Source organism: Emydura macquarii, unplaced genomic scaffold, assembly GCF_026122565.2.
Source record: "Emydura macquarii macquarii isolate MOO-44397 ecotype Brisbane River unplaced genomic scaffold, CSIRO-AGI_Emac_v2 contig_2897, whole genome shotgun sequence".
Classification (NCBI taxonomy): domain Eukaryota; kingdom Metazoa; phylum Chordata; order Testudines; family Chelidae; genus Emydura; species Emydura macquarii.
The window spans coordinates 54653204-54669019 of NW_027133034.1; the positions used below are offsets into that span (position 1 = coordinate 54653204).

The 15816-nt window shown below is 39.2% G+C and overlaps 1 protein-coding gene across 3 annotated transcripts in view; it reads right to left on the minus strand.

Annotated features, from left to right (window-relative positions):
- CWC27 (CWC27 spliceosome associated cyclophilin) overlaps window positions 1–15816 on the minus strand; it is a 183999-nt gene that overhangs the window by 166589 nt on the left and 1594 nt on the right. For 2 of the 3 annotated variants that reach the window (XM_067569143.1, XM_067569144.1), the window contains exons 2-6: window positions 11608–11704; window positions 5621–5733; window positions 1699–1842; window positions 756–854; window positions 449–552 (exon numbers count right to left, since the gene is read on the minus strand). In XM_067569143.1, coding sequence (XP_067425244.1) covers window positions 449–552; window positions 756–854; window positions 1699–1842; window positions 5621–5733; window positions 11608–11704 — 557 coding nt within the window. The remainder of the gene's footprint in view (window positions 1–448; window positions 553–755; window positions 855–1698; window positions 1843–5620; window positions 5734–11607; window positions 11705–15816) is intronic. The other variant, XM_067569145.1, reaches the window with a different exon arrangement.

Consider the following 15816-nt stretch of genomic DNA (forward strand, 5'->3'; position numbering starts at 1 on the left):
TAAACAAGTCATTGCATGAAATTTTAGTTTGTACTGACTTTGCAGTGCTTTTTATGTAGCCTGTTGTAAAAGCAGGCAAATATCTAGATGAACTGAAGTACCCATTGGAAGACTTCTGTGTACCCCCAGGGGTACAAGTATCCCTGGTTGAAAACCACTGCTTTAAACAGTTTTTTTAAATTGCAATTTGATATATATAATGCTGAAATCTTACAGCTGCCCCTATATGTGCAGACAATCTTTCTACCAACTATAATATTCAGCATTAAGAAATAAAGGAAAAAGGGACAAATTTCTTAAACTACGTAAACAGTTTTTTTGCCCACCCATCTTGAAAAAAATCAGGTACTATATAATGGCATTAGCATATCATAGAAGAGGACTAAAATGATTTTATAATTAGAACTGTAAAAAATTTAAGAAAAGCCCACTTATGAGGTAGAATTACTTTGTGCCTTTGGATTTTGACTTTTTTACTTCTTCCCCTGGTTTGTCCTTTTTCTGCTTTTTATTTGTTCTTGGAATGATGTCATCAAAAGGATTAAACAAAACCTAAAGAAAAAGTTAAATATTTTATACAAATTTTTAAAAACATTTTGCTGTAATTTAGAATGTTTGTCTAAAAATACACTTTTGTAAATTATTTTTCAGCAATAATACATAACCCAATAAGATAAATTAATGCCAATACATCCTACTACAACACAATTGTTTGAACACAAAGAAAAAAATATTTTAATTAACAACATACTTACTTCACTACTTTTTATTTTGTGTGGATTGAGTGGTCTTTCTTCTTTGTCAATCTCTACTTCAGCCAGTCGTAACATATTGTATATGGTATCCCCAGTAATCTATTAAATTCACAAAGAAGTTTTTAAAAGTTATTTCAAAGTCTATCATAATTTTCAGATTACTTGTTAATTCTTCTGCAAAATTTAAGGAAATTGTTATGTAAATAACTTTGAATATATGAAAGAGGAATGTCTAAATTTATATTACATATGGCTACAAATATTATATTGCAACAAGACTCTCTACTCTTCAGCAACCCAATTCTGTTTAAGGTTTTTTTTTTATTTAACTGCCACACAAGTTAGTGAAGGGAGTTAAATAAGTATTTCTGAATCCCAGAAAAAACAGCCATACTTTTTTAAAATTTCTCATTGAGACTTGTGAATTGAAAAGAAAAAAAAAAAAAAAAAAAAAAAATTCTGTAGAACACAGAAGTACAAATGGGTCCTATTTTCGAGCTAACCTACTTGACAGTATCTACATTAACTTGAAACCATCATCATTTTATTGCTTTTATTTGCTTGGGTTGTTCTTAAATAATTATAATAGAATTTCATTGCTAAATTAATATGTTATTAACAGTAGAAAAATCAGTAAACATGGAACAATTACAGCACTTTTATTTTTATTAGATTACTCTGAAAAAGTGTGTCGATACGGTACCATTTAGTAGAAAAGCAATGGAAAATTAACTATTAAAGGAAACTACCAACTGAGAACATGCATGGGAGACAGACAAAAATTCAGATGTCCTTAATAAACACTAAAATAACTTTGCAAGTAGAAAAATACATTTGAGTTGTGTGCAGCAGTAAAGTAAGAAGAAAACATTCTCTGAATTTAGAAGTACATTTAATTGGCCTCTGTCAAAACCATGATTCAAATCATGACTCTATAGCGAACCTTTCCAAAAATGGTGTGCTTGTTATTAAGTTCATCTGCACGGCCCAGTGTAAAGAAAAACTGACTGCCATTATCATGAGCTCCAGCATTTGCCATAGCAACCAGTCCTCTTCGATTAAAACGCAATCGTGAGTGGAATTCATCCTTCAAAATAAAAAGGAAAATGATTTAGTATGCAATTTAATTTTGTACTTGTTTAACCAGTATACAGTCACCCTAATATGCATACACAGAATGTCTTGCGTTTGAAAAATTTTATAATGTTGTACCAAAACAACATTATTTATGGTTGTCTTCTTATATATGGATGGTACTTTATGATAACACCTAGAGATCTTGAAAAGATTTTAAATACATTTTCTGTTCATTCCATCATTTCTCTCAATTTTATGTTATGCCAATATGAATAAGCACACAATTACTCCTCTTGGAAATATATTCTTAATGGAAACATTAAAACCTACTCCCAGATCAACAATACAAACAAATATGTGAATTAAAAAAAAAGTGCAAATTTAAGAGCTTCTTGTTAAGCAGGCTAACATATGGAAAAGCAGTGTTTATCAATATCAAAGCAATAATATAGATGTGATTTTTTTTAAAGTAACCTAAGGTTTACCTACCTAAAGTAACATTTAAAGAAAATCTTTTCCATTAGAAAAAAAAGACTAAAACCTGCATTTTTCTTGTGACATCAAAACTATCATATATTTGTTAGGTTAAATCTTGTATTTAGGAACAAATCCAATTCCCATTAAAATCAATCAGAGTTCTGCAATAGATTCTAATAGTACCAGTATTTCATCCTTATTATGGACCCACTTCGTACTTGCTGGGCAAAACACAATGGGACTATTTCCGAGGTAAGGTACTACTCAGAATGAGTAAAAGAGGCAGAATCAGCATTTATATAAAGATAGAAAATGACAAAATTAAAGTTGCCCATGCAAACTTAATTCTCCCTCCTAAGTGTACACCTTACAATAGACTTCATATACCTGATCATATACAATTTTTCCCCTACTATCCCCAACTGTGTCACCTTCTTCTTTTAGCCAGCCATGAAGGTTAGCAATAGCACAGTACACAGCCAATCAGTATTCTGTTATGTGAAGTACTAACTTTACAGAATCCGGGTGACCCTGAGTATACACAGAGATCCTGGAAATATAGGGCTGGTGAAAAAAGAGGTGATTGTGATTTATGTAAATGCACCTATGTGCATGACAAAAAGAAAAACTAAATACACAAAAGCAGGCAAACTTCCCCAATACTAAGAATAGTCTGAAGGAAGAAAACCCTGTATTTAAAGGCTTCAGTGATGACTCCTTGTCAGGTCATTTCTTGTGAGAGAAACCATCTTAGATTCTCATAATTATAGAGTGAGTGGAGAATCAGACTCAAAACCTCAGTTCCTGGTAGAAGGAAAAAGAGACCACTCCTCCCCATCTCATATTTCAATGAGGGCTTTGCACAAGCTCAGGGGTCCTCCCACACACATCTTAGTGCATGATAAGGACTTAAGTGGGCTCCTTTTAACTTTACAGATGCACCCTAGGATGAAGGTTAGGGGAGGGGTACTAAACTGCTGACTTAGCTACTGATGAAGCTATGACTGAATCTTATAAGGCCGAACTGGGAGACAGGAATGGATCTGTGTGCAACTATGAGGGTGGCAGAAAAATAGGGACCCTGCAAAGGGCCTATTTTTCTTCTGTTTGCCCAATCATGTAGCGGGCTTCACTTGTGGACCGGCAAGCCGTGGCTCAAGAGTCCCTAAAGTCATGGAATGGCCTTGCTGGGTGGTCCAAGGGCCTGGCATCTGAATCACAGTCTGGCATTCCCCAGTTCTCCCTGGGTTCTCCCAGCCAAACAGCAGGAGGGGAAAGTAGGGGACCAGGGTCCCCTCTCTCTCTCCACTGGATCCCAACCCAATGCCCAAAAGGGAAGATACAAGGAGTGTCTCAGTCCCCTCTTGCTGATACACCAGACTAGCTTCTCCTGGGCCACTTCCTATCTCTCCACTCTCTCTTCAGTTTGAGGCATGGTCGCAGCACTCTGTCCCTCCCTATCAGAGAGTTCCTTCAGTCTGAACAACTTGAATAGTCTGATAGGTACGTCTCAACTTACTTCTCACTGTCCAGTTATTCTCCCTTGTCAGGGAGCAGGGGAGAAAAAAGGGTCAAGCCCCTAGCTTCCCAAATGGGTCTTACACAAGTCCAGACCCTTCTCCCACAGACCCATCTGTGGATCGCACTGTCCCAGAGACTGCAAACTGGCTTTCTCCATGCAGAATTCCTCTCTTTCAATCTTCCACCACAGCCACGTGACTGTCAAAGTCCCCTTTTAAACAGGTCCTCCATTTGAAGCATACTCTGCAGCTCCTGAGAGGCAGGGGCCTTTTCGCCCAGGACTGCTCCATCATTTCCTTAGCCTTTGCGTGGGGTCTGTAAAACCCATCACAGAATGGGAAGGAATCACTATCACATGGAAATCAACAATGCAGCCACACTATTGGACAAAACTACCACAAAGGCATCTGAGTAACAATACCCTGCTCGGCCCTGATTCCATGTGGTAGCTCTTGCTGGACACAAAGTTTCAAACTCACTTTATGCAACTCGATCATTTCCAAGAGAGACTGTATGCAGAGTTAGCATGCAAAAAATTAACAAAAGTCTAGCCAACTGATCACATGTTCCCTGTTTAGTTGCATTTGTTCATGCAATCAAGAGGAGAAAGTGTCTCCTTTGAAGCCTGAGGTTAGAAAAGAACCGTAACCCTAGGCTGAAAAGAGCAAGGCAGGTTTACACATAGTGCGCAGGGCCTTGCCTAGAAACATTCCCAGTGATAAAATAATTGAACATATTGGCATTAAGCACTTTGGTATTGCAGCCCTAAGAGATCACAAAACTTTATGACAAAACCTCTCTCTGGCACAATTTCATACACCTAGTACATCCTCAGTGTTTTAATGCAATGCTTAAGCTACAGATATCAACAGAAGAACCCCTACAAAGGAGAAGTCTCAGATTTATTTTTAAAGGTACCTTCTCACATATGAAGAATATAAATATTAAGAGACTGAGTGTCAGATTTTAGAAATACACTAAAATACACCTGAACACTTACAGATGCTCAACTTTGTCTAGCCTCAGTGTGAGGGCAATAGACTAGAAGACCTCTCGAGATCCCTTCCACCCCTGTATTTCTATGATTTCTAACTTACATATGCAAATATCCAAGTGAACATATATTTAAGATAGGGCTGTTAATAGACCTGTGCTCATCAGATCTAAACTTGCACAAGTATAAGAGTATTTCTGCATCTAAGTTTGGCACATGCAAATATCTGTCCATACTTCTGAATATTTGCTGCTGCCAGAATACTAATACAACAAGTACTGGAAAGCATTATTCACTCATTGCAGTCTGGGAAAGAAAAGATGAAGATATCTGAAAGCTGTTGACTCTTCTTTTATTGCAACATTCCACACAAGTTTACCTGATGCTTTCTGATTTCCTTTTGCTCTATTGAAGGTCTAGTAGGAAAAAACATTGAAATCACTTCGATAATGTTTTTACATTTAGGTAACAGACACAATTTTACACTCATTTCACCCTTTTGGTTCCACTTTTCTTCATTCCCTCTTACCGTATCTTATTTTCACTTTTCCTCATGCAGTTTGTGCTACTAGGCTAACACATTATATTAGTACCATGGGTACAATACAGACAAATTTTAGAACTATACATGCAAAAATGCATGTGCAAAAATGGAGAAACAAGATGTGTAAGCAATCACTATACATGAGAAAAGATCAATTGCTTGTGTGTGGTTTGTTTTAGCAATCTCTCCCACTAGTAAAGTCACTTGCAAGTGAATATAAAGTAATTAAAAACAAGCTATGTAGATATTTACCTTGAAGGGGGCCCCATAGATTGACTCTCCACCTGATCCAATACCAGTGGGATCTCCTCCTTGCACTATAAAACCAGGCACAACTCTGTGAAATATTGTGTTGTCATAGTAACCTATATAGGAAAAGAATATTTAGTACAGGTATTTTTTAATTATTCTAAAAGTATACTTATAGGATAAGCAATGTGGCCCTGTGGATACAGCACTAGAGTGGAACTCAGGGAACCTATTCCTGGCTCTACAACTAGCTGGCTGGTAACCTTGGGCATGTCACTTCACCACTTTGTGTCTCAGTTTCCCCCAGCTGTAAAATGATAATAGTTATATTGACCACCTTTGTAAAGTGCTTTGAGGTCTACTGATGTAGAGGTAGATATTATTATGCATACAGAAATTAGAATTCAAGCTTTGACTCAAAGACTGGTATTTTATTGAAAATTGAAACAGAAGTTGAAAATCAATGTTAAAATATCCCATTTATATGAATTGGGAAATACTATAAATTGTGAGATCAGGTAAACATCTTAAAAATTTCAAGACAAAGGTTTCAAAATTAAACACTTCAATACACAATTCAGAACAGTTTGCTGTGCTGCTGCACACTAAGGGCTAGTCTACACTTAAAACTTACACCGGCACAGCTGTATCAGCACAGCTATGCCGCTGCAAGAGCGCTTGTGTAGCCACATTATGTCGACAGGAGAGAGCTCTCCCGCCGACCTAAAAACCATCTAAATGAGCAGCAGTAGATGTTTTTTTCACACCCCTGAGTGACAAAAGTTTTGCCTGCATAAGTGCTAGTGCAGACAAGGCCTTATGCTACAAGAAGACACTACATGTCACTGAAAGGATAATATTGATAGTTAAAAGCTGGAAATAAAATAAGCCATCTCCCAGAGAGTCTTAATAGACCTCGTTCTCTTGTCCCATACACTCGTTTTACCAACAACTTTAGTTGAGTTACTGCTGATGAGCACCAGCATAAAAAGAGAATTAAGTCCAATGTGCCTGTGTTTATTCTACAGTATCTCCTTATTTTTTAGACTTCTGCTCAAATCTAATAATCAGGATCTTAAAAGAGTAGGAATATTCTAGCACTATATTTCCAACAGTCACAACACAATCAAAGTTGTGGGGTAATTCTTAATGTCCTAACCTGCAGTTTAGTTTATATCAATTAATGGAGCTAGAAACCACATATAAACTATATCAATAAATGCGAGAAAAAATAAACTGCATACTACACATGATTTGTTATAATGCTCGGTTTTTCCTGTGCAAATAATTTCTTACCAATTTGTCATTTATCAAGTGTTCAAGAAATTAAGTATAACACCACTATCACGTAACTGACAGGAAATAAAGAGAGCAGTCTTAAAAAAAAAATAAGAACATGAGAAGGCATGTTATCAATATTGCTAAATCAACAGCCATCCTGACTTGACAGATCAGCTGTTAGAGTATAAAATTCTTAAATTGACCAAATAGGTCTCTACTCTCACACTCTGAGTAAGGAAGGTTTTTTTCCCCCCTCCTTTCATTCTTTTCTTCCCACTTTATGACCAAAGTTTTTCATATACATCTATAATGTAGTATGGCCAAACAAATGGCTCTCATTGGCTACACACCAACATTGACAAGTATTCATCTATTTCACCTTATATGGTACTCTAATCAGACTCTGAATTACTGAGTCTATTGTGCTTCCTAGTTTTATTAGAGGGAAATCAAAACAGCTTCTGGGAGGGGAACATTTAACTCTGCTTGACATATGCAGCAGGTTATTTTAAAAAAAGATGATGATGTTTCAAGACAATGGATGACTTACAAATTTTATACCGTAGTCGGAGATATTTCCATTTAAAATACACCAAGTTCAAGAAGTCTTTATATATTTCAAACATTTTTTCACCATATTAGTAATGTTACTATTCTGACTACTGAAAACAAACTTTATTCTTTTTCTAATAACCTCATATAAAACATGAACTTTTGCTCCCTTCCAAACAAGCCTCATAATTATGATATAGTTATACACTATTCCCCACTCGGAGTGTTTAGGATAGTGTTGAAAACTGGATGCCATAAATCAGATATTCAAATTAATTATCAGTGTAAAATTATTACTTCATAGCATTTGGACAGTTTATTTTTCTTGAGAAGTCACTCTTTTTATTTATATTATTGCAGTGCTCAAAGGTCCCATTGTTCAAGGTGCTGTAGAAACAAACAGGAACACAGCTGATGACAAAGAGATAAATTAAAAAACAAAAAAAATAGGAGGGTCTGGGAGATGAGGGGGAAGGAAGATGAAAAAGTTAACAAAATGATGCAGCAACATAGGCTAGCTATAAAGATACAACTTGATGTTCCAAATAATTTTAAAGGATTTTTGGGAGTTATTTTCTGAAAATTAAAAAAAAAAAAAAATTAAAAAGCTATCCTCATATACCTCTAAATCTAAATATTCTAATATATATAGACAGACAACCAATCTAAAAGATATGCTATAGCTCAAGCAGAAGTTATGGACTTGATACAAAAATTACTACGTGAGGTTCGTTTTCTTGTGTTAATCAGGAAGTCAAATTAGATCATCATAATGGTCCACATGGCCTTTCAAACTATTAATCTGTCAATAATTCCTTATTTGCTTGTAAGCATCACAGCAGTGGTGGGTCTTAAAAAGGAGAAGTGTATTTGCCTTTCGGATTTCAAGGAAGGCATTCCATCTGTAAAGGACAGTGTGGAAGAACACATGGAGGCATTTGTAGGATAAATAAGTATCCATGGCTGGTGTAATTAGCACATTGGGGCAACACAATGAGATGAGTGGATAACTAAGGAGGAACAGAGTTATTTAGGTCCACAAAGGAATTGACAAGAAACTTGAACTTGATGCCATGGAGAAAGGCAAGTCTATGGAGGGTTTCGTTGGGGAGGACAACATGTATAAATCATAGGAAGGGAGTGAATCCAGCAAGAAAGGAGGTGTCTAGGAGTAAATAAGATGGGATGTGATCCAGACCTTGGAAAAGAACTTTTGCTGTCTAGATAGTATTGAAGGGTCAGATAGAAAGCCATGGAGGAAAAAGTGGCAGGATTTGGACAAATATGGGGGTGAGGGAATCAAAAATAACTTCTGGGTTGCAGACCTCTGTGACTAGGAGGATGAGGGTGGTATTAAGCATGACAGATGCTCCCTGGAGGTGGTAGGGCACTGTGCTCCATGAACTAAGGCAGTGACACAGGAAAAAGACAATCTCAATCTCTGAAGCGCTTAAAAGATTGACATTGTCTTTTTCCTGGGTCATCCTCTTAGCTCATGGAGAACAGTGCTCTTCTTAGTGACATTCACTGCTATAATAGTCTCAGTTGGGTATGGTTTCTTGAGGGATTGGCTTCTCCTTGGTGCATGGTTTAGGCCTCTGGAAACAGCCCCCATTCGGGGAGGGAGAATGTATCCAGAAAATAGTGACTGAAAAGACTTCAAGGTCAGGGTGGATAACCAACCAAACTTGAGCTCCAACTGCAATGCAGTTATTAAGAGGATTAGACAGATCTTTGTACATATAAACAGGGGATTATCAAGTAGGAGTTGGTATTACTTCTGAATATGGCATTAGTGAGACCATTACTAAAATAATCCAGTTCTAGAGTCTGTTTTGTGGCAAAGCAGCCCCTCAGTCTTGCAAGGTGACGGCCGCCTCCTCTGGCGGAATGGGCCAGAGTAAATCTACCCCACCCTGGACGAATCCTTGGCTTCTTCCCTCAGCACCTCTCCATCAGCGTGTGCAGCGAGGACCTTGGCTTGGGCCTGTGGAATGCCCCTCCATCCCACAGGGAGGGAGGTCAGTCAGTCAGTCTATATTGCCCAGACCCCAGGGAGTACTTTTCTCTGGCTCCTCCGCTGCAGCTGTAGACCAGGCCGTGTCGCCCTGGGGTCAAAGCAGTATTAGCCTTTTTCTCCCAAGCTGGTGCCTGGGTTTTTCTTCTGCTGCTCCTCTCCTGTGGAGAAGCACTATCTCTTACTATGGGGAAGTCTTTCCTCCTGCTGCCACAAGGCTTCTGGCAGCTTGTGTCTTTCTCTCCCCCTTCTCTCTAGCAGAGGCAGGGGGGGAAGGGGGGGTTAATAGGCCTGGAGTAGGCTCTGATTGGGTTCAGGTGTTTCTAATTAACCTGTAGTAACCTCTCCCAGGCCTGCAGGGAAAAGCATCCTAGGGCTGACATACCTGCCCTTGACTGAAGGAAATCATGGCTTCCATGTCCATGAATCTGACGACAACACTAATGGATGTACCAGTGCAGGTGCTCACTTCAATCCTGAAGGCAAAAAACATGGTGGACCACAGGATAGAGAGAGGCATGTTGGAGATCTTGACAATGTGATTGCTAATAAAGAAGGTGTGGCAGAAGTGTTTATTAAAGATTCTGTAATTTCTCTTACTGGACCAAACTCCATTATTGGACGTACAATGGTGGTTCATGAGAAAGAGGACAACTTGGGTAAAGGGGGAAATGAGGAGAGCTCCAAAACTGGCAATGCTGGTGCTCATCTGGCTTGTGGTGTTATTGGACTAGCAAAGACCTAAATATTGACTTTACCTAGAAGCATTTGAAGATGAAAATGAACAATAGGCTATAGCAATGTACATTTCACTGAAAGCATCAAATAGCTTGGCCTTGTTCTGCCAAAAGCTTTATCTTTAAACACAGTGCTATTTTGTCTATGTATTGACTAGACAGACTTAATTTTGTACAACGTGTACTGCAATTAAAATGTTGATGGGAAAAAAAGTACTCTTTTATAGCCCTCCAATCTGACTTTATCACAGTTTCAAAAACAATATTCACAAATTGGAAAGAGCTCATAAAAATCAAGCTCAAGAGTGATTTGAGATCTGAAAGACTTGCATTACAACTAGAAAGGTAAGAAGCTCAATCTATTCAGATTTTCCAAGAGAAGACTGAGAGGTGACTTGATTACCATCTATAAAACCTGCAAGGGAAGATTTCCAACAGTGGAAGGCTCTTTAATTTAGCATAATAAGATCCAATGGCTGGAAATGGAAACTACACAAATTCAGACTAGAAATACATAATACTTAAAAAAAAAAAAAAAAAAAAAAACCCAAAACATACATTTAGGGTAACTGACCATTGGAACAACTCTCTAAGGGATGTAGTGGATTCTCCATCATTTGAAGTCTTTACACCAGAACTAAACCTCTTTCAGACAGATATGTTCTAGCTGTACAAGAAATGATGGGCTTGACTTATGCTGGAGACACAAGACACAGGAGTGAGAATCTCCTGAACAGAGGATATCTCCAAGAAATGGTAAATCAGAAGGGCTCTTGAGGTACCTTACCCCTAAAAGATACATACAAGGGTTAGTGGCACCAGCTGGAGATCCTGTGTCATAACAAGCTCCTTCATCCTCTTACAGTGTAGTTTTCCCAAGGTAGACCCTTTAATTCTGAAATCCCATTTCTTTTATCTGGATTACAGTGCTCCCACCACTCAAATGGCAGCACAATGAAATATTAAAAACTCCAAATGTTTTTGAAAGAAAATAGGAATCCACAAACAGGAAAAGGAAAGTGATGCACAAAGTAATTTTTCAGGAGACTTCCTTGGACAGCTTGGCTACCATTTCATGAGTTTACTGGAGAACATAAGTTACATGTTACAATAAGCCCACAAAGTAAGACCTCCTAAACCTCTCATGTATTGTAGTTCAGTAATAACTGCCACATGTTCATAAACATATTTAAAATGTTTTTTAAAATTCTTTGTCTAAGGTCTCTTTCTATAGGTTTGAAAAACGTGTTTCGCAATGCATTATGTCTTTACGTCAATTCCTGTGGACATTAGTGTAATGTTGCTCTGATTCCTGTTTTATGAAAAAGCATAAAATGTAAGAAGTCACCAATACTGCAGATTAAATAATACTAACAACAACTACTGTCCTACTCAGTCATTACCTTCCATACAAAGCTGGATGAAATTTCGGCATGCTTTTGGTGCTTCTTTTGACCATAGCTCTATGTCAATATCTCCAGCTGTTGTTTTGAGTAAAACCTATAAAAATATATGCAAATATATTATTTAGTCTTATTGCAATTAAACACCTACAGGCGAAGTCTCTGATCAAATATTACAATCACTTGAGTAAAAAAATTCTTCCTTCAATGCAAGAACAAAATTAGGAAGTTGGTCTGGATTTTCAATGGCAGCTATTGTAATGCACAAGATGTTGACTTTATGTCCTACAGTTTGTCTGATACGCATGATACAACTAAAAAAATAGTCTTGGTAAGATTTTATTGCCAATGGCCTGCTGTGTGACATTGGGCAAGTTTCTTCACCTCTCTCTACCTATTTCTCTTCCTGCCTTTGTCTTAGGTTCCAATCCTGCAAACACTTATACATGTGCATAACTTTACTACCAAGAGTGTAGTAAAATTAGGCCTGGTCTACACTACAAAGTTAGGTCAATGAAATCTGCCTTGCGTCAACCTATTTGTACCTGTGTTTACACTCAAATTTTATCTACAGCCAAGATAAGTGGCTCGTAAATAGTGACGCAGTAAAACCACCCGCTTAAGCAGCCTGGAGCCACAGTCAACCTACAGAGGTTCACACAGTGAATATGACACTGCATCAAGCTATGCCAACTCTAACAGTCCTCCAGCAACGGTCCTAGAATGCCCAGGTCCCTGCAACAGTGACCACTCTGGTCACAGTTGTGAACTCTGCTGCTCAAGGGTCATGGAAACCAGAAACCACCCCAGTGTATTTTTTAAATGACTTTTCCTTATTGGTGAGCAAACCTAGCAGCTTTTCTTTGTGTGCAACTGCCCAACTGCCAACCATACCACATACTAAATGCACTCCCACCTGGAGCTCCACATACTAAATGCATTCCCACCTAAAGTACACAGGAGGCATTGCATCTCCTGGACCTGTAGGGCGAAGAGGCTGTGCAAGAAACATGGACATCTACAAAAAAAATTGCACAAGAGATGCAACTGAAGGGGTATGAAAGGGATTAGCAGCAGTACTGCTTGAAATGGAAGGAACTCAGGCAGGTATACCACAAAGACAGGGAGACCAACAATTGATCTGGTGCTGCACGGCAGACCTATCGCTTTTACAAGCTGCATGCCGTTCTTGGAAAAGACCCCACCAGAATCCCTCAGACCACCATACAGATACTTTGAAAGAGCCTGCTAGTGACCCCTGCAGCGAACAGTAAGGAAGAGAAGGAAGGAGAAGAGGACACTTGGCGGAGTGTCCAGCTATGCCACGAGCCAGGACCTGTTTAAGACTGTACCGCAACCTAGCCAGTCCCACCAGCCAAGCATGGATGAACCTGATGAAGGGGAAGGAACTGAAGGTGTGTGCATGCATTGTACCTTATAATGGTTAAATTTAAAGATGGTGCCCAGCCAAGCCGCAAGTTAACAGGACACAGGTATCAACTTTTCATTGTTTATTCATATGAGAAGAGGGGGGCAGTACAATAAACAAAGGTAGAGTGGTTATCTGATTTTCATTCCCCTGTAGGGTTACAGCAGGGGGGCTGGCTTGCAGAGGAGTCTGTTGATGTACACAGGGATGTCCTGTGTATCCTCCTGAGAGAACTTATGAAACTTTCATGTAGATGCTCTGCAATCCTTTCCCAAAGGTTTCTAGGGATGACAGCCTTATTTCTTCCTTCGTGGTAGGATAATTTTCCATATCACTGCACGATGACTTCATCAGGCACCATGGCAGTCAACAGACTAGTGGCATACAGACTGTAGGGTGCACAAGATTATTGTAACGCAAGGACAGCTTAGCATGGCAAGACTAGGCCCTAAAACCAATTGCAGGCTTCATAAGAATTGGTAGGCCTCTCAGGGGCCAGGCCTGGAAATACCCTTGGGATAAAAATAGAAGTAGGCTGACCACAAGACCAATGCAGCAATAGAGTTGCTGATCAGCTCAGCTTTAGCAACAAACAACTAACATCATCTTATTGCGGATTGGCTCCTAGCTAACTGCCAATAGAATAACAAAAACCAAGTGTTAAGACCCAATCCCCAAAGGGATTGAGATGTAACCAATCAGCTTGTTTCTCGACTTAGTGTAGTTGGGAAAAGAAGTACATTAGGGATCCTCGGGCACCGCCCTGTTGAGGCTCTTCGTGGATCCGTCAAGGTGCTAGCGGATGCCCTGGGCAGGTCAGTTCTCTGGTTGCAACTCACTTCACAGGGTGAAGAATGGGTCTCCTCACCCTCATTCTGGTAAGCGCCTGACTCCCAACTGTAAACAGCTTGCAATAGTTTAAGATTTGTAACTCTCATAGTTTAAAGTGCTAATTAAATAAACTGCTTGCGCGGGCACTTCCTCGTCCAGCTGCTCTTTTCTTACTACAAAGATCTAAAAATACGAACCTTCCATCTCGGCGGAGCACACAGACCCAAGCGGCTTTGGGATACCAGCAGCAGCTGTGCTCTCTATGCCTTTGTCACCCTCAGGAGTGAGATATCAGTTAAAATCACTACCACCTGTTGAAAATAGTACCAGTATTCAATGCCATTGCCCTATACTCATACCATGAACATATGGGCCACAACTGTATTGTTTCATACAACGAAAAATTTTAATTTCCTCCTCATTCTCCTCCTTCCACCTCTGGCCGGCCATACTTACCATGGCTGGGGCTGGAGAGTGATGATTTGCTCTCCAAAGCTGAAGTATCAATAAGCATGACTTATTTGAAAAATGTTATGGGAATAAGTGAAGGGAATTTTGAGACTTATACTTCCCTTTCTGCTGTGACTGTAAATACAATGATACGTCTGTCTGTTTTACCTGTAGCTGCTGCCACTGAGGTCTTGAGAGATACCACCACACCTGCAGCATGCCTGACCATGATAAGGAGGAGAACAGACATGACTAGGAAAGACATGTTCAGAGAGACCTTACAAGCCAGTGCTGCATCGGCCCATGAACAAAGGGCCTGGAGAGTCAATAGGGCAGACAATATGGCAAAGGAAAGAGTGGACAGGAGGAAGGTCCCAACAGTCTCAGCAGGAAAAGGAGAGGGAGATGCACCAGGACATGGTGTGGGTTCTCAGGCAGCAGACACACATGCTGCAGACTCTTGATCAACAGATCCAACTGTGACAGACTCACCACCCAATGCAGGCATCTGAGACTAGTGTAGCAACTCCCTGCACCCCTGCCACATTCCACATGGCAGCATGGACCACAAACCTACCCCTACCAACTCCACTCCAGGGTGAAAATACAGACAACCACAGTTTTAAATACACTGACCTGTAAGAGACATGGTTGGTGAAGGTGTAGCCAAATGGACTACATTTGTGCAATGAAAGTGATAGGGACTTTTTCTGCCACTCTAATTTAAAAGTTCTGTTATATTAATTTATGTTAAAACTTTATATATTTTTTTAATTTCAGCATTGGATTTTGGCACGATTTTTTCTACACAATATTTTTAAAAAATAGAAAGTTAAACTTATCTTTATTAGTTCATAACATACATCAGCATGTATAGCAGTACTCAAAACACTCACTAATTGTAATTGTACAGTACCACAGAACTCACAAGTTCAGTGAAACACAGTGTAATAATTATATACGTACAGCAAGCAGCTCATAATTCATAGGTTCACCAAAAGATATAGTGTAATATTTATAAATGTATAACAGCAGTATAAAATTCCTAACAGCCCCCAAAACATCAGGGCCAAAGCACAATCTAGCTCTTGTAATGGCCTTTGTGTCTGGCAGTTCAAAGTCAGCAGACAGCTGCTTCACCTCTGGCCTCCACCACGGAGGTAGCTTTTCCCCATTTGCAGATATTATGAAAGAAACAACTGGCAATTATAACCATTGGAATATTTTTCTCACTGATATGCAGATGTCCCTGCTTCCAGATTTCTGAACAGTCCTGAGTTCTTAAACATGCAAGCATCATGCATTCCCTGACCAGCCCACACTGATGTCAGTGAAGTGTCTGTCAGTGATCTGCATACAAAATCACAAAAAAGTAGTCCTTTCTAGTGATACACTTGATGGCAAGGTGAGTTGGTGCCAAAATAAGGATGGCGTGTGCTGGCTATCACCCCATCACTGTTTGGGAATCCCATTGCTGCAAATCCATCAACTATGTCCTT